Below are 18,738 nucleotides of genomic sequence, written 5' to 3'. Positions count from 1 at the left end.
TCGGCAAGAATGTGTTAAATTGATTGTAAAAATGTGATAGCAAAGACTTATATTGTTATGAAATATTTCTATTTTGAGCAATATCAGCTCAATAGTTTTCAACATTATAAATCAGATTATTAGAACGATTAACTGAAGGATCATGTTAAACTAGTAATACTGAAGTTCAGCACAGCATCACGGGAATAAATTATGTTAATGTAAATTAAAACAGAAAACCACAATTTTAAATTGTAATAATATTTAACACTTTTTTCTATATTTTTCATTGCATAAACGCAGCTTTGACGAACAAAAAAAAGTCTTAAAAAATCTTACTGATCCCAAACTTTTGAACAACAGTATAAATATAGAGCTTTTACTTTAATGATAATCAAAAACTAAACAGAAGGAACGATTTCAGTGTTAATTAGTCGTCTTTTGACGTTCAACCGATGTCTCTTTAAGGAATAATATGCGACGGCGTTCAGAGCAAGAGCAAGCCCCGCCCCCTGACGCTGCGTGCGCGCGCGCTCCCGCGGCAGTTGAACGGAGGCTGCTGATCTCAGTTAACGTCTGTCCGAGTCTCCGGATCCTGATCCGGATGAGGTTCGGTTCTTCCGCCGCTCCGCAGCGTGACAGCTGGATTCGGGTCAATCCGAATTACGATGCGGTTCGGTTCGGGTCTCCATGACAACAGGATCAGCGGCGTGAGTAACTTTAAGAAACGAAAGCAAACACGCAAAGATGTTCGTGAGGGGTCGAACCACGGTTCGGGTTCTTGTTTTGTTGGCGTTGTCGCCTGAGGGCTTTGCGCGCTCGTCCTTAAAGATCCGCGTACAGAAAAATCCTGCTTCTGTTTCGCTCTGAATCGGGTGGTTTTCCCCTCATCTTCACACGTGTGGCCCGTTTCTCTGCCTGCTGCTGGTTTCTTGTGAAGTCTCTGACCGCTGGAGGCTTGCAGCTTCACACCCGGCTGTGGTTAGACTCTGACAGGGGTGCCTTAAACTCACTCTTCGGTGTGAACGCAGCAGCACGGGACCGATGAGATCCGTTCCGATTCGGCGGAGGTGAGTTTTCGAAGTCGAGCGGATTGTTGTGGTGTTTCTGGGAGCCCAGAAGTGTCTCTGGAGTCGGTTGCTCTGTATCTCTCCAGGCAGCTGTGTGATAACGCAGTGTTCTTCTGCAGATAACGCGGCTGAGCGTCGCCTGATAACGCGACCGGACTCGCGCGGGCTTGTTTTCGGGTCTTCAGGGGACGTTTGTCATTTAGTCGCGAGCGAGGAAACGGAAAAATATGAAGAGCCTTTAAACCCTGCTCCGGAGTAACAGTAGGATGACACTCAACTGAGCGCTGGGCTTTGCAGGTTACTTCTTCATTCAGATCTTGTTCTTCCTCGCTGCAGGCTGTAAAAACTCGGGGCAGGCGGTGGAGAATGATGACGGACAGATGTGAAATCAGAGTGATTTCGAAATCACCGACTGGCTGATTCCAGATCAGATCTGCTCTGGTGTTTCTTACGGTTTCTGTCTTCGTAATAACACGCATCAGTGAATCATATTCAATCAGAACAGGTTGTGAAAGGACTCGTTCGGATTGCATCTAATTGACGCGACCAGAAACCGGCTTCGTTCGTTAACGAGGACAGACCCTGCAGCTTTAATGGAAACATGTCATTAAGTTTTCAGGAAAAACCCAAGAGCAGTGACTGTCAATCTTTCTCTCTCTCACACACACGATTAAGTCACGCTTGATTTAATATTATGCACACACTATGTTTTCATTTCCTCATTTTGATCAGACTGACCACAGAGGTTCGCAGTAAACCAGAGACAGACAAATCTTTTCTTGTTTCTCAGTATGTGAGTCTCCGTAAGCTCTGTTGTCGTGGCATGAACTATTTGTAAAGAATTAGTTCACCCAAAAATTAAAACTACCCCATATTTTACTCACCCCGGAGCCATCCTAGGTGACTTTCTTCTTTCACATGAAGACAGTCAAGTTTATCTGGGCTCTTCCAAGTTTGGATAAATTTGGATATATATATATATATATATCCAGAAGTATTTCAGGGGGTTATCACATGCTCTCTGAAGCAGATTGATGGCTTTTTGTGACAAAAATGATATTTTAAAATTATACTGCCAAGTTCCAGCTTCTTGTCTGACTTCTGACTCGATGTACGATGTTCAGCCAAGAAGCTGAATACAGCAATCACACTCTGATGCACAAACAGCGAACCGAGACCCTGCTGAGGAGATGATCTCAGTTCAGGTCCAAACCAACTCTGGTACGGTTTGTTTAAGGTGTAAATATAATCTTTTGTTAGGTAAAAAGAAAGTGAAACTTAACAGTAGTCCATTTTCTTCACCGTGCCACGGTCAGGATGCCTTATATAAGAGCACGCTCTCTCCGCCAGATTCATATTGCGTTAGGTGATGGCAGAAAATAAGAAACACAATAACAATCGCGCTATAAAAACTCTCCATGATCAGGCTGTTTTTGAACTTTCTGTTTTTTCCTGCCTGAGGTTTCTGTCCAATGAATGGATGACCTCGGCACACCTGTGGCTTTGTTTGGTTTGCTTGCAAAAAAAGGCAGTTTGAAATCAAGCACCAAACCAAAAAAATAAACATTGTATTGGTCCTGACCGAAGCTAGTGAACCAGCGGACTTTCCTGCTGTGAATACACCCAAAAACCAACGGATCTGCTTCAGAGGTCATGTGATAACCCCCCGAAGGCGTATAGGTTAATCTTACAACACAGTAATTGTGGATATATCCGATATATATCCATATATAGCTTCAAAATAATGGCCGCTATCCAGCAGCATTACCAAGATTGGAAGAGCCAGGATGCATTTAAAAAAAAACAAACTCAATGTATCTGAAAGAAGACAGTCATATATTTCTAGGATGGCTTTGGGGTGAGTTAAATATGGGGTAATTTTTGAGTGAACTATTCCCTTAAGTAGCAAACTCTAATTGTTCAGTTTACACTGGTTTGGCTAGAGGATTGTGGGTAGAGTCTTATAGCCGAGCGTGTCTTTGTGAACTACAATAACTACAGTCACTGAAGGAAAAAGAACGTTTCTGTAATGTTCCTGCATCAGATCAAATCGAGTTGGTTTTGTTATTATTGTTCGTACAGTCGTTCCTGTTAATCCAGACTGATGTCCGGACCGAGCGACTTTGATTTGTTTGCCGCATTGATTCCCCAGAGTCTCGTTACAGCCGCTGTGAAGCTCAGAAGGTTTATTAGCCTACAAATCAACTGATAACAAGTTTCACATGAACTGAGTAAGAGTGGAAGCCATTGTCACACTACACCAACACGCTCATTTTAGTGTGCATTTTCTTTTTCTTGCATGTGGTTTTCAGCTGCACTGTGTGTGTGTGTGTGTACGACTTAAAAATTAGATAAATCTGAGGTATTAAAAAGTGTTGCTGTGAAAAGAACTGCTTTAATTAAACATTAAACACGTCAGACAGTGTTAGGGGTGTTACATTACAAGTAACGCAAGTTACGTAACCAGATTACCATTTTCATGTAACTATTAGAGTAACATATAACTTTAAAGCTAACAACGACTGACGGCTGTCGTGTCAGGTGTCAAGATGAATCAGGAGTGAGTTCAGAGACTGAGAATTATTCGTTTCACTTTTGGTGTGAAATGCATTTACAGTTGCCAAAAAAAAAAAAAAAAAAAAGTTGCCAGTTGTAAAAACTAATAAGCAATACCAGCCCAGGTGATAAAAAGTAACGCAAAAGTAACAATGCATTATTTTCCATAAAAAGTGATTAATTAACACAACGTTACACGTTTGTTACTTTACTTTGCATTACTTTTAGAAGTAACTGTCCACGACACTGGTCAGACCTCAGTGTTTTGCATTGAGGGTAATCCAGAAGTGTCAAATCTTCTTTTCTTTCTTTAACAGCTGTAGGATACACGTAAAGTCTAACCAATAATAAGGCGTCGAACGTCAAAGCTGTCGTCGTTCATCATGTCACTGCGAAGCCGCATGACTTTGAAGTATTGAGCAGGATGTTCATGTCACTCTTTATCTTACAAAAGATACAAGGCTTCAGAGCGTCGTGCCCCAGAAACCCCTTCAAGCATCCGCGACAGTCGTTTATACGAATGATGTGCTTCAATCAAAGTCCTCTGGAGTCATATGATGATCTGCATTCGCAATCTCAAATATTTTTTGCTGGCGATAATTATGCTGCCGTTTCCAGTCCCTGGCAGACGTCTCTTTGTGTTCACAGAAGAAGAAGATGTGAAGTCATGGGGGATCCTCTTTCCCTTGACTCTTTACTGACATTTGAATTTATGCAGATGCAGTCTAAGCCGATGTTAATCAGAGGTTTAGAGTTAAATAAAACAGACTGTGTCTCTCCTCAGGGGCAGCGTAAATGGCTTTGACAGCGTTTGTGAGCGTGGAGCCGTGCGATGGCCGCTCGGAGAAGCAGACGAGTGGAGCTTTGACGGTGTGCCTGTACCGAGACGAGCCGAACGCTCTGACCTATCCGGCCGGAGAATACGTGACCGAAGAGCTCTGCATCAGCGCAGCCAAGGAGTGCGGTGAGTCCTGACTCTATTACAGGGTCACTTCAGCCAAGAAATACTGGCCAATAATTCTGGCGTTCCTTAAATTCCCACGAACACACAAAGTACAGACGAGTGAATTCTGTTCATCGGTATTAAACATTCACTCAAGGATGCTCCAAACCCGTACCGTAGCCGATCTTCAGAACACAAGTTAAGGTATTTTTGATGATATCTGAGAGCTCTCCGTAGCCAGCAGTGAAACAGACCCAGAAACACGCTATGAACTATCCTTTTAATACTGATGAAAAGAATTCACATTTGTGTGTTTGTGGTAACATCATGCCAGATTATTATGGCTTTACTCATGAAAGAAAAACCATGCAGAAATCAGCAGTCATATTTTATGTCTTCATAAAACATCATTAGTTAATTATGTGTAACTGCCGTGTCGCATTCCTTGCATCGTCTGTGGGCAATTTAATTTGACTTAATGACATATTTAAGAAACTTTAAATCGTTGCATTTAAAAAAAAAAAAGTCAAATAAGCATACTATTTTTCACGAATAAATATTTAATAAAAATAGAATTAAAAAGGAAGTGAACACTGTAATCAACAGGGCTCTCTGTATTCTAGGAATAGTTGGGTGTGTTGGGAATTTTTTTAATATCCAATATATTTGCCCTTTATATTGCTAATAATATAAAAGAAAGAACGTGAGCACCGGCAAAATAAAAGTGCTTCCTTAAACACATCGGCCGTACATTTCGCTCCAAACCCTGATATTTGAAAAGTGCTCATTAACGAGGGAGGAAATGTTCATCGTCTGGTGTCAGTGGACGAATGACGCTCCGCTGAAACAGAAGTGGCTCCGTCGGTCAGTGTGGTTCATTTGTGCGACCCATGAACCTGTTGTGAAATCTGCATGAAGAAAACTTTCAACTCTATGCCTCTTTTTACCTTCAAAAAAAAGAGCTGAACGCTGGTGAACCCGCTGGTTTAGTCGCTTTAGCTCAGCAGTAGACTAAAGTTTACTAACATGTCATGCATTATAATAATCCAGTGAGATTTTAGCGTGAAGCAGAAGGTTTAATCTAACCTTCAACAAGTCAGTTCAAGCAGCTATTTATAGAAAATTTAAAAAAATGACCTGCAAACTGTTAAAAAAAACTGTACACTAGTTATAAGAAATAATGATTTGATTGAGTTAAAATAAAAATAAATGACCAGAGAAGAGACTCTGCGAAAACAGATATAAATGTTAAAAATCAAAGTGATAAATACAAAACAGTGAAGATTCAATTTAGATTAGAGGTTGCTGATGTTTACTAAACTGTGGACTAGCTTTGACTCTTGTGTGACAAAAAAACGTTAAAAACACATGAAAAAATGATCAGCTGGTCATTAATCTGCATACATGGCTCGAATGTAGCTGTAGGCTGGTAAACTTCCTGTTCCCACTCCTACCACTTCCTGTTTACTCTCTGAGTGTTAAGTGTTAAGGGTTTAAGAGTGTGTGTGTGTGTGTGTGTGTGTGTGTGTGTGTGTGTGTGTGAGTGAGTGTGTGCAGGACACACCCTCATTTACTTCCTCTTTTAAATTAGTTTCTTCTTTAAAGGATTTGTTCACCCAAAAATGAAAACTACCCCATATATTACTCCCCCCGAAGCCATCCTAGGTGTATATGCCTTTCTTCTTTCAGTCAGAGCTTTTAAAAAAAGTTTATCCTGTCTCTCCTAAACTTGGATTAGTCCTCTGAAGCAGATTGAGTGGGTTTTTGTAACTAAAATTATATTTCTAGCTTTAAAATTATAACCTAAGTAACTGCCTGACTGCCGAGATCCGGCTTCTTGTCTGACTTCTGACTCGATGTACGATGTAAGTTGCGTCATCCCTCGAGTTATAGGTCAGCCAAGAAGCCGCAACTCTGCCTTCTCACGGAAAACAACATTGGTCAGTTATTTAGGTTAGTTACACAAACTTGCTTACAGGTGCTCACACACACACACTTACAGACAGACACATGGTTCTCACACACACACACACACAGGCCGAGCGGATGTGTTCAGATCAGACCAGGTCAAAGGTCACAGCTGATGTGTCTGTGAATGATTGACAGGTGTCAGCCCCCCGTACTGCAGTCTGTTCGGACTGATGAGAGCGCGAGACCGCGTCTGGCTTCCGCCCAATCACATCCTCAAGATCGATGCCTCGGCCAATGAGACGCTGCTGTTCCGGATCAGGTGAGCACCGGGTTTGGCTGCAGCACTGGTGCATGCTGGGATTGGAACGGGTTCTAACCCTGTCCGTCTGCAGGTTTTATTTTCCAGGCTGGTACGGCAGCGGCTCGAGCTCGGCCCGCAGGTACGGCGTCTGTAAGAGCTCGGAGACACCCGTTCTCGATGACATCACTGCAGCGTACCTGTTCGCTCAGGTGACCTCTTATAGTCATCAAACACAATCACTGCTGTGTTTTGAATATCGTTTGAATAATTAATCACAAATCTGACCCTGGAACACAAAAGCAGTCATAAAATCATGTTGCATGAAGATCATCAATGGAAAGATTATATCTTAACATAGCATTCTGTTCCATTTTAAACATCTCCTCTAGTTTAGGGTCATTTGGGGTCAGGGTTCGACTATGAATCTTGTTTTTCTCAATCCAGATGCTAGAGTAACTCACACACATTTTTTATTGTCTCAGTGGAGGTCAGATTTTCTGAGCGGCGCCGTCAGCGTTCCCATCAGCTTGGAGTTTCAGGAAGAGTGCTTGGGATTGGTTGTTCTCGATATGATGCGTATGGCCAAAGAAAAGGCCAAGTCACTGGTCGACATCTACAACCACAACAGGTACGTTCACCCGTGACCTTTGACCTGCCGCTGCCTGTAGAGTCTGAACTGACCTCTGTGTTCACGTGCAGCTATAAGTCGTTCCTCCCGAAGAACATGCGAGAGCACATCCAGAACCAGCACTTCGTGACTCGAAAGAGGATCCGCTTCCGCTTCAGGAGGTTCATCCAGCAGTTCAGTTCCTGTAAAGCCTCGCCGCGAGACCTGAAGCTGAAGTACGTGGTCAGTCTGGAGACGCTGGAGCCGGCCTTCTACACCGAGCAGTTCGAGGTCAGCGAGCCTTCTGCTGGAGACGTGTCCATCCTCGTCAGTGGGAGCCGTGGGATCCGCTGGAGTCGAGCCGCAGAGGCCAGGGACCGAGAGGTGAACATGTTATGGTGTGAGTGTGTGTGTGTGTGTGTTGTGAGTAGAGCGTCTCTGACCCTCCGTCTCTCAGGCTCTGCAGGTTTACTGTGATTTCTCAGAAGTCATCGACATCAGTGTGAAGCAGGGCAGTAAAGACGGGTCAGTGGAGAACCGGATCGTGTCCATCAACAGACGGGACGGTCAGACTCTGGTGAGACTCGGTCACTCTTCAGTCCATCCTCGGCTCAGATCAGCTCTGCAGTGTGTGTGTGTGTGTGTCCTGCAGGAGCTGGAGTTTCATTCTCTGAGTGAGGCGCTGTCCTTCGTCTCGCTGATTGACGGCTACTACAGACTGACCACTGACGCGCATCACTACCTGTGTAAGGAGGTGGCTCCCCCCAGACTCCTGGAGGAGATTCAGATCGGCTGCCACGGGCCAGTGTCGTGAGTACACACACACACACACACACACACACAGGCACTAACTGACAGACAGACACAGTCTTCAGAGATAAACTGTTTTCTCGGGTCAGGACTGAGTTCACCATCAGCCGCTTGCGTCGATGTGAAAACCACAGAGGTGTTTATATCCTGAGGTGCAGCCCGAAAGATTACGACCGGTACTTCCTGTCCTTCGTGGTCGAGGTGAGTGTGTTTACGTGGATTACATCACCGGCCAGAGGATGTCTTTATCTCAATCAATCCTAGACAGTGATTAACTCTCAGCTCAGTGTGTTTTATTGACCATCTGTGTGTGTGTGTGAGCAGTCTGAAGGTCAGCTGGAGTTCAAGCACTGTCTGGTGGCCCGCTCTCTTTCGGGAGAGTTGGTGCTCAGCGGAGCTAAATGCAGCTTCAGCAGTCTGGGTGAATTACTGCAGCACTACCAGAAGGAGGCGCTGCGCTCCGACAGACACGTGTTCCAGTTCAGCCGCCGCTGTCCGCCGCGCAGCAAAGGTCAGGAGCCCCGCTCTGCTTCAGATCGGACGTCGTGTGAAGAGTGTATGTTTGTGAGTGACACGTGCGTGTGTGTCTGCAGATAAATCCAATCTGCTGGTGTGTAGAAGCAGTCAGAGCTCGAACGCCTGTCTCTCTCCATCTGAGCTCAGACACGTCAACCAGATGATCTTCCACAAGATCCATAAAGAAGATCTGCAGAGGGTGAGATCTGATCATCATCATCAGTCTGTCCGGAATGACATGAAGAAACAGAACAAACTGAGACTAAATCCTAAAAACTAATGGATCTTTAGAAATGTTAACTGATATTTCCTACTGACACACAGCAGAAGATAAGAAAAAGTTTTCCCCCGATCACACTTGCTAAACATGATTGGATTTCAATTGGAAATGCACAAAAAAAATTTGATTGCGTGCATCTCTGATGAGGTTGCTGATATGTTTTCTCGGCCTTCAGAAGGAGAGTCTGGGTCAGGGAACGTTCACGCAGGTCTTCCGTGGCGTCCGGACAGAGCTCGGTGATTACGGAGAGATTCACAAGATGGACGTGGTGCTCAAAGTCTTGGATAAAACCCACCGCAACTACACGGAGGTACTGTGGGGAAAAACCCAGTGTCTTTGTCTGTTTACGAGTGTGTTCAGCGCAGGACGTCATTGTTTCTCTTTCTGACAGTCGTTCTTCGAGTCTGCGAGCATGATGAGCCAGCTATCCCACAAACACTTGTTGCTGAACTACGGTGTCTGTGTTTGTGCTGACGAGCGTGAGTAACACACACACACACACACTCTTACACACATATGTACACATACACCCACGCACGTTTCTGTCAGGTGTGTAAGTGTCTGTGTCTCTCAGACATCATGGTGCAGGAGTATGTACGCTTTGGCTCTTTGGACACGTACCTGAAGCGAAACCGCAACACCATCAACATCACCTGGAAGCTGGAGGTGGCTAAGCAGCTAGCATGGGCGCTACATCACCTGGTGAGTGACGCCAGCAGCGTCTGAGTTATGTATCAGATTAGTAATTACTAGTGAAGTAACACGTTACTTCAATTTAGATGGAAATATTTGAGTTACTTTTTCAAATAAGTATCTCCAGTTCCTGTTTGTCGTGTATTGACTGACAGCTCTGGGGTTGCCATGTTGAGAGAAATCAGGAGTAAGTGCAGAGCGTTGTGTGTGAACATGATCTTACTGTAGTTCTAGACTGACCTTTTTGATGATCCAATTCTACCATACTAATAATCTATAATAATAAGTTTGTATTTTAGTAATCGTTGACTAGTAGGGGTATGCAATAAATATTGTCTGCAATAATATTGTAATTTTTGTTTCAACAATGTGTGATTTTTGACATTATGAAGTATTTTGCAAAAACCATGCACACGTACATCACGTGAAGGCCTTTAACCTGGTTACAAATTCAAGACGTAGGGGTAGAAAATGTATAATTTTAACATTTCATGTAGCCTAGTTAATCAATTTTATAGAAAGAGTGCTGATTTTCTCCGAAAATGACCATGATTACAAATATTTTTACAATTCAAGTTCAATAAACAGACTTGGTTTAGACATATTTCCTATTTTTTGCAAAAAAAATGAACAAAACCACAGCATTATTTTGCGTCTCTAACATGACAGTGATTTGTTTGTGAATGATTCGGTTTAACTTACTGCCACCTACTGGCGGTTTTAATTCCACATTCAGAGTGTCTTGCATTTAAATGATTTCAAATATCAGCTTCATAAACGTTAAAATGTAAATCGAATAGTTATTGAAAAAGAATAATTTGTATCAGTGTGAACTGACAACAGAATATGAAGAATATCACAAACTTCCTTAAAATACCAGCACGATAACACACTCAGCAAAATTTATCGTTATCACTAAAATCACAGAAAAAATTAATATTTTCGTAAATATCGCACAGTACTACTGAATAGTGTTGAACTTTATTCTCCTGCATCACATTCTTCATGTGATTAGTTTAGTCTATATTTCCTTCAGCCTGAAATGGATTAATTTCACTTCTTGTGAAAGGGCTTTTACATTTGTAAAAATAACGTTTTATAATAAAAACAAACCTGCCAAGATTGAAAAAGTAACATAACATTACTTTCTGTAAAAATGTAATGTAATCTGTTACTTTTTTAGAGAGTAATATCACACTGCAATGCCCTACTTTTAAAAGTAAGCGCCCCCAGCGCTGCACCAGACTAATGAGAGATGTTTCTGATCCGTAGGAGGAGAAGAACCTGATCCATGGAAACGTCTGCGCCAGGAACGTTCTGGTGACGCGAGAAGAAGACAGAAAAACAGGAACGTCTCCGTTCGTCAAGCTCAGTGATCCGGGGATCAGCATCACCGTCCAACCCAGAGAGCGTGAGAGATGCGAGTCCAGTCTTGTTTCTTGATCTCAGAGGAGCGGCGTTTATCTGACGGGCCTCTGCTCTTCTGTGTAGTTCTGGTGGAGCGGATCCCGTGGGTTCCTCCCGAGTGCGTGAAGGACAGCAGGAGCCTGAGTCTGGCAGCAGATAAGTGGAGCTTCGGCACCACGCTGTGGGAGATCTACTGCAGCGGAGAACATCCGCTCGCCGGCTACGACAGCTGCAAGGTGCAGCAGAGTCACGCTTCGCTCTGTGATATCCGCGTGACGCCGTCGCTAACTCATGTTCTTGTGTGTCGTGCAGAAGCTGCTGTTCTACGAAGACAAGCACCAGCTCCCTGCTCCGAAGTGGACAGAACTGGCCAGCGTGATCAACACCTGCATGGAGTACGAGCCTCTGCAGCGGCCCTCGTTCAGAGCCGTCATCCGAGACCTCAACAGCCTCTTCACGCCCGGTAACGCTAACACCGCGAGAAGCAGCGTTTTTTGATTCTGTTCTGATGGCTTGGCACATCCAAGTGTTTTTTTTTGCCTCCTGTAAACCTTAGTACACTGTAAAAATTATTATGTCTGTGTATTTCATTTATACCGGACTCCAGAGGGCGCTGAGAATCTACATTACATCACAGAAGTAATAGAACTGATGATGTTCCAGGAAATCCCTAATATATCTTGGGTATTTTCATAACGCTTAAGTATATATGTCAGCTAACTTTTATTACAGTATAAAACACTTCACATTTCGCATCTCTCCTTTGACACTCATTTCAGCTCTAAGAGTCTCTTCTAATGAGCTGATGATCTGAATCAGGTGTGTTTGATTGAGGAGAAATGAGCCGTACAGCCTTTTTAAGAGGTGGACCTTCTCGAGTCCACATATTCAATCCCACAATGCACCGTAAAAACAAGCTATAGAATTCAATGGCTAGAGGATTCCCATAATGCACTATGAGAGTCGCCCGCTGAATTCCTAGTTTAGAAAGGATTGTTGCATGTCATCACAAGTGAAGATGCTGGGCGTTTCGTCTCAACACACACACACGGAGCCAATTCTGAGAGAAGTAACCACACAGATATTACTTAAACCCAAAACCAATTCGAAAGCGTGTATTTCACCGTGAATGTTGTAATATTGAGAACTGTGACTCATTATAACCCGGTGACTCTGCTTCTCAGACTACGAGCTGCTGGTGGAGAGCGACACGGTTCCCAGCAGGCATCGGGCCCTGGGTCTCACCGGAGCCTTCCAGAACCAGGAACCCACTCAGTTTGAGGCCAGACACCTGATCTTCCTCCAGCTGCTGGGGAAGGTGAGCCTCACCCTCCTCATCTTCCTCATCCTCCTCACCGCTAGCTCTTCACTCTGGTCTCTGTTTGCAGGGGAACTTCGGCAGCGTGGAGAAGTGCCGCTACGACCCTCTTCAGGACAACACGGGTGAAGTGGTGGCGGTGAAGAAGCTGCAGCACAGTACGGCTGAACACCTGCGTGACTTTGAGCGGGAAATCGAGATCCTGCGCTCGCTGCAGCACGAGAACATCGTCAAGTACAAGGGAGTGTGTTATAGTGCCGGTGAGCCCTTTAGATTTTTTTTTTCTGTTTTCATTCTTTTTAAATCTGTTGCATTTGAAAAAAATGAATCAAAAAGCACACCAGATTAATTAAAATCATGAAACTACACAATTTAGAAAAACAGTTTGTTAAAAATAAATGATGCATTGAAATTGTATTACTTTTTTCAAATACAATTTTATTTATTCGTTTTTTTAGTCTAAACAGGCTTTGTACAAGGTGCTGAAAGTGCTTGAATTTGACTTAAATTTAAGTCCTGGAAAACAGACATATTTTTGTAAAAGGTATTTGAAAAGTACTTGAATGTTTAAAAGGCAGTATATATGAAATTACCATACATTTTGTTCCATAAAAAAATATATATTTTCTCACAAAATTACCAGTGCTGGTATAAATACAGAGCGGTTTCATCCGGCTTTTTGGAGCGCATGAGATCTCGCGATATTACTCCTTAAGGTAAAAAGAGGTCATATCAGAGAAGTAGATTTTGCTGTAAAACATGTGACAGTCCTTTCGTTATATTGTTCGTTCTTTTACAGCGTGTGCTGTTCGTTTGGGTTTCATTTGAGAACGCTTGCAGTCTGACGATCTGCTATCATTTACAAGCGTCTCAGCGTCTCACAGACCCTTCCTCTTTCTACATGCAATTTGTGTACATTGGGTACATTTTCAAAATAAAAGTACCCTCGCTCTGAGTTTGCATGTGGCCAAATATTACAATCACATGGATTTAAAACTCGTTAAATCATGCAGTAAAATAAAACATCACCAGACCGTTGGCACTTTCTGCAGGTGTTATTTAGATTTATCCATTCTTAATTGGGCAAATTCTGTAATTTTTTTTTTCACATTATACAGTAAATTCCACTTTTATGACTCCACTTTTATGGATTTGGTGAAATCGTAGGGTTCTGTTGTGGTCCTGATTCTCTCTCTCCATCTTCAGGGCGTAGGAACTTGCGTCTGGTCATGGAGTTTTTGCCGTTCGGGAGTTTGAGAGATTATCTTTCAAAAAACAAGGAGCGTTTCGATCACACAAAGCTGCTGTTGTACGCGTCTCAGATCTGTAAGGTGCTGGAAACGTCCATCTCTCTCTCCACCCACACACACACACACACACACACACACACACGACTGGGCCTGACGTCTTTCTGTCTCTGCTTGTTTAGGGGATGGACTACCTGGCGTCCAAGCGCTACGTCCATCGAGATCTGGCCACCAGGAACATTCTGGTGGAGAGCGAGTTTCGCGTGAAGATCGGAGACTTCGGCCTGACTAAAGTTCTTCCTCAGGATAAGGAGTATTACACCGTCCGCGAGCCAGGCGAGAGCCCTATATTCTGGTGAGGAGATTCACAAACGTTCAACTTTCGTATTTTCCCCATATATTTTGACACATTTTTTAAAATTAAATAGCCAAAATGTTACAAAAGCAACAATTGAATAATATTTACTATGCCAACATATTTTTGTACTATACTAACTATATTTTCGGCCATTTTTGAGACCCCCATCTTGAACCAAGCATGTATTTTTTTACCGTACAAATAAATGCAGGCTTGCTGAGCAGAAGAGAATCCTTTCAAAACATTAGAAAATATTACAGATCGCAATTTGAACACTATGTGTGAGTGTTATAACGAACGTTGTGTTGTAATTATTATAATTATTATTGTCTTTTCCCATTTTATTTTTTAAAAAATGAAGAAATGTGTCGGTTCTTACTGTGAGTGAGTTATTGATGATGATGATGATGATGATGCTGTGTGTTGATGAAGGTACGCTCCAGAGTCTCTGACTGAGAGCAAGTTCAGCGTGGCGTCGGACGTCTGGAGTTTCGGAGTCGTTCTCTACGAACTCTTCACATACAGTGACAAGAGCTGCAGTCCTCCAGCTGTAAGTGACCCGCATCGTTACCGTACACCGTCATAAAGTTACCAGAAATCAGCTGTCTGTACTATACAAGACCCCAAGACTCATAAACGTCTGCTGACTGCAGCAATAATAATAATAATAATAACAACAATACACATAAAAAGAACAAACACTAACAGGAATTCATAGGGATGTAATGATATTATCAACATTATCTTGATATCGTGATATATCATAAACAAAAGGTTTTCTGAGAAACAAAACTTAAGATCTGCAGTGAGTTATGTTTTTGTAAAAGCTTGTGGTTTAAATCTAAATTCAAAATATCTCTTTTATGAATAGATAAACCAAAATTACACCTATGAAATATTTGTTTATTTATTATTATATTCTAACATGTTTAGTTTCCTAAAACACCAGGGTGGATGTAGTTTAGACTGAGACTGTATATCCCAAACAAAATGACAGCTTTTTTTCTGGTTAAGAACACAGGTTGGAGCTCTTGAGTTGAACGCTCAAAAGTACATTAGATAGAATAAAGAAACTTTAAAATGTACAAAATTGAGACTTTTTTCCAATTCTTCTTGTAATATCACACTAAACATGATATCCTGGTACGTGGAATCTCCTCGGTAACGGCGGGTGTTTGTGTCTCAGGTGTTTATGGAGCAGATGGGCGAGGACAAGCAGGGTCAGATGATCGTTTATCACCTGATCGATCTGCTGAAGCGCAGCTATCGTCTGCCGGCTCCAGACGGCTGTCCGGCCGAGGTAAAGACCGATCACGCGAGCGAGCGAATCACAGCGAGAGCAGAGAGTGACCCATCTGTGTGTGTGTGTGTGTGTGTTACAGGTTCACCAGCTGATGAAGGAGTGCTGGGCGGCAGAGCCGGGCGATCGGCCCTCGTTTAGAGATCTCGCCGAGAGAGTCGAGTCCATCCAGGACAGCAAGATCTTCTGACAGTGTCCCGACGCGCTGAACGACCCTTCAGGAATAACGGAAAGGAAGCGGAAATAGGATGATGCCCCTAATAGGGCCCTATGATTACCAAATCACGGAATCCATTCATAAAAACCTAATTTACCGTAAACACTGAATGTCATGGAAGTGGTCCAAGTTTAGATGAATGAATCCAAAAATAGTTCGTTAAACTTTAATCTAATTGCGATATGGACTAGTATTTGTAAATATTAGCTTAAAAAAAGCTTGGTTTAGCAAAACTTTGGGTGCTAAAACTTTGGTTTAGTTTGAAACCATTGTGCTAGAAATATATTAATATTGTTCAGAAGACTGTACATACTACTAATACAAAAGATATTTGTAAAAATTGTTTTTTAAAGAATAAATGGCAATATATATATATATATATATATATATATATATATATATATATATATATATATATATATATATATATATATATTACTAGTAAATCCTTTTTGCCAAAAACATAGTTTGTTTAATTTTCAGTTCTTAAAAGATAACAGAAAATAATTTCAATAAAACAATGTAAATACACAATACCATTTCAAAGGCTACTTTAAGAATGAATCTAAATAAATTAAGTTGTTTTTATGCATTCACATAATTAGATAAAGGGCAGAAAGTGGTAGCAATAAGAGAAAAAAAAAGTGAGGGAAAAAAATAAGCATTTCATAGGGTCCTAAAAGTGTCATTTTTGTTCAACTTGTAATAAGATTAAAATGATTGTTATAATACGTTTGTGAAATTTTGTGTGTCATCATTAATTAATTCTAGTAATAAAAAGGTGTAGATAAAGTAAAACGGAAAAAAGGAAAAATGTTATGGATTTCATAGGGCCCTACCTTAGGTGTGAGAGACTGGATAAAGGATAAAAAAAATTGATCTATGATTTTGTATTTTCCACTCAGAATACAAGAGATGATTTTCACATGGGTTTGCATGTATTTCATGAATGCTTCTGTCTGAGATGTTTTGGAGGCAGAAGGACAAACAGATCATTAGACTGAAAGCTCTTTTAATGGCAGGTTTGTGTGTACAGTAATTATAAAGTATGCCATTCATACGAATCTCATATTCGCTGAGATGTCTGTAGATATTTGTGTGTTGCGTTCAGATGCTCAGAGAGTTTTTTGTGTGACGTTTGAAATAGAATAACAGACAAGAACCGTCAACCTCAAGCTGAAGTTCATTTTAATCACAATCTTCATCAGCTGCACGACTCTTTACCTGAATGAGTGTGAATGCACTAAATGACTGAGGTTTTATTATTATTATTAATGTAAGGTACACTGGTGTACTGAATGTTAAAGGTATCCCAAAGATATGAAAGCATGATTACTTTTTGTATAAAACCAAGTAAAATAAAAACATTTTGCAAATGATAGCATGTTTAATTTCATTGTTTGTGTGTGGAACTAATTTTGATTTAAGAAATGAAATCATAGCTACATGATTATAATCATCTCTAGACTGAATTCAAAGGAACACAAGCAATGTTTCAATGTTCAAAGCACCGATGAGTCGAGTTATAACGTTACCGAGTGAAATGAGCGGAACTCGTCATCAGTTACACGCAAGGCTCATTAAAACGTAACCGATAAACCACAGAAAACTTTCTTTTCCCAGAATGCACTGGTGTTGCTAGAGTTCATTCACATGTACTTAAAGGTCGTGTGTGTGTGTGTGTGTGTGTGTGTGTGTGTGTGTGTGTGTGTAAAACCGCTGAGGAGTCTCTGGATTGGCGCGAACACACTCATGTTTGAATTTAGCGGTTAATGATGGAGACCGTTATTTGACAAAAGTCCAACGTGTGTAAAACGCTCACTGCGCGGCGGCAGAACAGAAACCCCCCGTCTTACCTTCACCAGCTCCACGAGCACCTGCTCGGTCAGGTTTGAGTCGACGATTTGGTTTGATTCGATTCATCGCCGGTCGGTTAAACGACGTTCGAACGCGTCGTGACGTCACTGCTCGCTCATTTGAATATTCTAATTACGCTTGCGCTTTTGAAACGTGTTTCCGTCAAACTTAGAAACCGCGCGTAAAATATAAAGATTGACGCAACCTTCACAGCGGTTTTACAAATAAAGATGGAAAATGAAAAAAAGCACTTTAAAAGAAAACAAAAGTTGTTCCTCCCGTAGAGGACTGTGATAAATTTGTGTATTTTAAGGGTTCAATCGTGGTTTTGCTATGAGAATATTTTTTGTGAGCAAACCATAATGTATTCACTAATTAGTGTTTACGTCTAGCATATGCGTGCTTTCTATTAAACGCAAACAATGCTGATCATGGACTACTGTACCGATGTCTTTACAGTGTTTCTGTATCACGTATTTTATCAAACATATTTAGATTTGTGAAGGTCAGTGATATGACAGAATTGCCCTTTTTGCGTGAACTAATGCAAATACAGTTTTGTCTTTGTTCGGAGTGACAAAAAAAGGCGCGATACTGATGCGCGCATGCGTAGTAAACCCTGGTTATCATCTGACAGGATAAAACGATGAATTTAGTGTGTGGTTTCTTTTTAACGAGTCACTTGAGACAAATATTCCACATGAAGGTAAATATATTGCAGACTCTTCGTAGAAACTTCTTCCTCACGATCCGTCTTTGTTGTTTTTAAGCTTTGAGTAGAGTTTAACACACGGATCAAACCGAAGGTTCGCCAAAAAAAAACATTTCTTTTCCTCCAAAAACGTTTCAGCAATTCGACAATTTAAAGAACGTTTTTTCCACCTTTAACCGAAAGGTGAACTAATGAAGAACCTTTGATTATGAATCTAGAGATATTTAGAGTAAATCACTCACAGCAGCCTTTATTCGTGTGGGGTCATGAATAAAATATTAGTTAATATGAAAGTTGCAATCAAGAAGTTGATGTTTATTCATGTGGTAATATGAACAGATGGGAAATAAATAAATACAAATGAAGCGCTGAGATCATCAGTTCTTCGTCAGTGAGTCCTTCATCATCATCATCATCATCATCAGTGAGTCTCAGCACAGGCGGCCGATGTCGTTTTTGGTGCAGCCCTGATTGCAGCACATTCCCGCCAGTCCCACGGAGAAGTTCCGCCTCCGCCGGTCGCCGGTGTCTCTCTTCCGGTCGCCGGTGCGCGTGTCGCTCAGAACGGACAGCAGATCTGAGAGAGACGGGACGAGCTCTTCGTCTCTGTCCAGCAGCAGCTGACCTGCGACACACACACACACATACACACACAC

At 41.9% G+C, this 18,738-nt stretch overlaps 2 protein-coding genes across 5 annotated transcripts in view; one reads left to right on the top strand and one right to left on the bottom strand.

The window, feature by feature from the left end:
- The first annotated feature begins 79 nt into the window (after positions 1–79).
- Positions 80–15,877, top strand: jak2a (Janus kinase 2a). Of its 4 annotated transcripts, XM_043234272.1 has the most exons (25): positions 697–1,049; positions 1,169–1,346; positions 4,390–4,569; positions 6,655–6,778; positions 6,852–6,969; positions 7,243–7,388; positions 7,460–7,751; positions 7,825–7,944; positions 8,020–8,177; positions 8,267–8,378; positions 8,502–8,688; positions 8,771–8,892; positions 9,149–9,283; positions 9,365–9,452; positions 9,548–9,675; positions 10,939–11,077; positions 11,158–11,309; positions 11,386–11,536; positions 12,258–12,391; positions 12,462–12,651; positions 13,598–13,722; positions 13,821–13,993; positions 14,429–14,546; positions 15,183–15,296; positions 15,379–15,877. In XM_043234272.1, the coding sequence occupies exons 3-25, from the start codon at positions 4,401–4,403 to the stop codon at positions 15,484–15,486; spliced, it is 3,303 nt and encodes a 1,100-aa protein (XP_043090207.1). In that variant the 5' UTR covers positions 697–1,049; positions 1,169–1,346; positions 4,390–4,400; the 3' UTR covers positions 15,487–15,877. The 4 variants fall into 4 exon arrangements, 3 of the variants coding, with proteins under 3 accessions (XP_043090205.1, XP_043090207.1, XP_043090206.1); XM_043234270.1 differs by lacking the exons at positions 697–1,049; positions 1,169–1,346 and adding an exon at positions 80–689; XM_043234271.1 differs by lacking the exon at positions 1,169–1,346.
- A 2,459-nt stretch (positions 15,878–18,336) lies between these two features.
- rln1 (relaxin 1) overlaps positions 18,337–18,738 on the bottom strand; it is a 1,544-nt gene continuing 1,142 nt past the window's right edge. Inside the window, exon 2 of the mRNA XM_043234288.1 lies at positions 18,337–18,707. Coding sequence (XP_043090223.1) covers positions 18,514–18,707 — 194 coding nt within the window. The 3' untranslated portion in view covers positions 18,337–18,513. The remainder of the gene's footprint in view (positions 18,708–18,738) is intronic.

The sequence above is a fragment of the Puntigrus tetrazona genome, unplaced genomic scaffold, assembly GCF_018831695.1.
Source record: "Puntigrus tetrazona isolate hp1 unplaced genomic scaffold, ASM1883169v1 S000001111, whole genome shotgun sequence".
Classification (NCBI taxonomy): domain Eukaryota; kingdom Metazoa; phylum Chordata; class Actinopteri; order Cypriniformes; family Cyprinidae; genus Puntigrus; species Puntigrus tetrazona.
The sequence above is the reverse complement of the archived record's forward strand: the minus strand, read 5'-3'. Positions and strand labels throughout refer to the sequence as shown.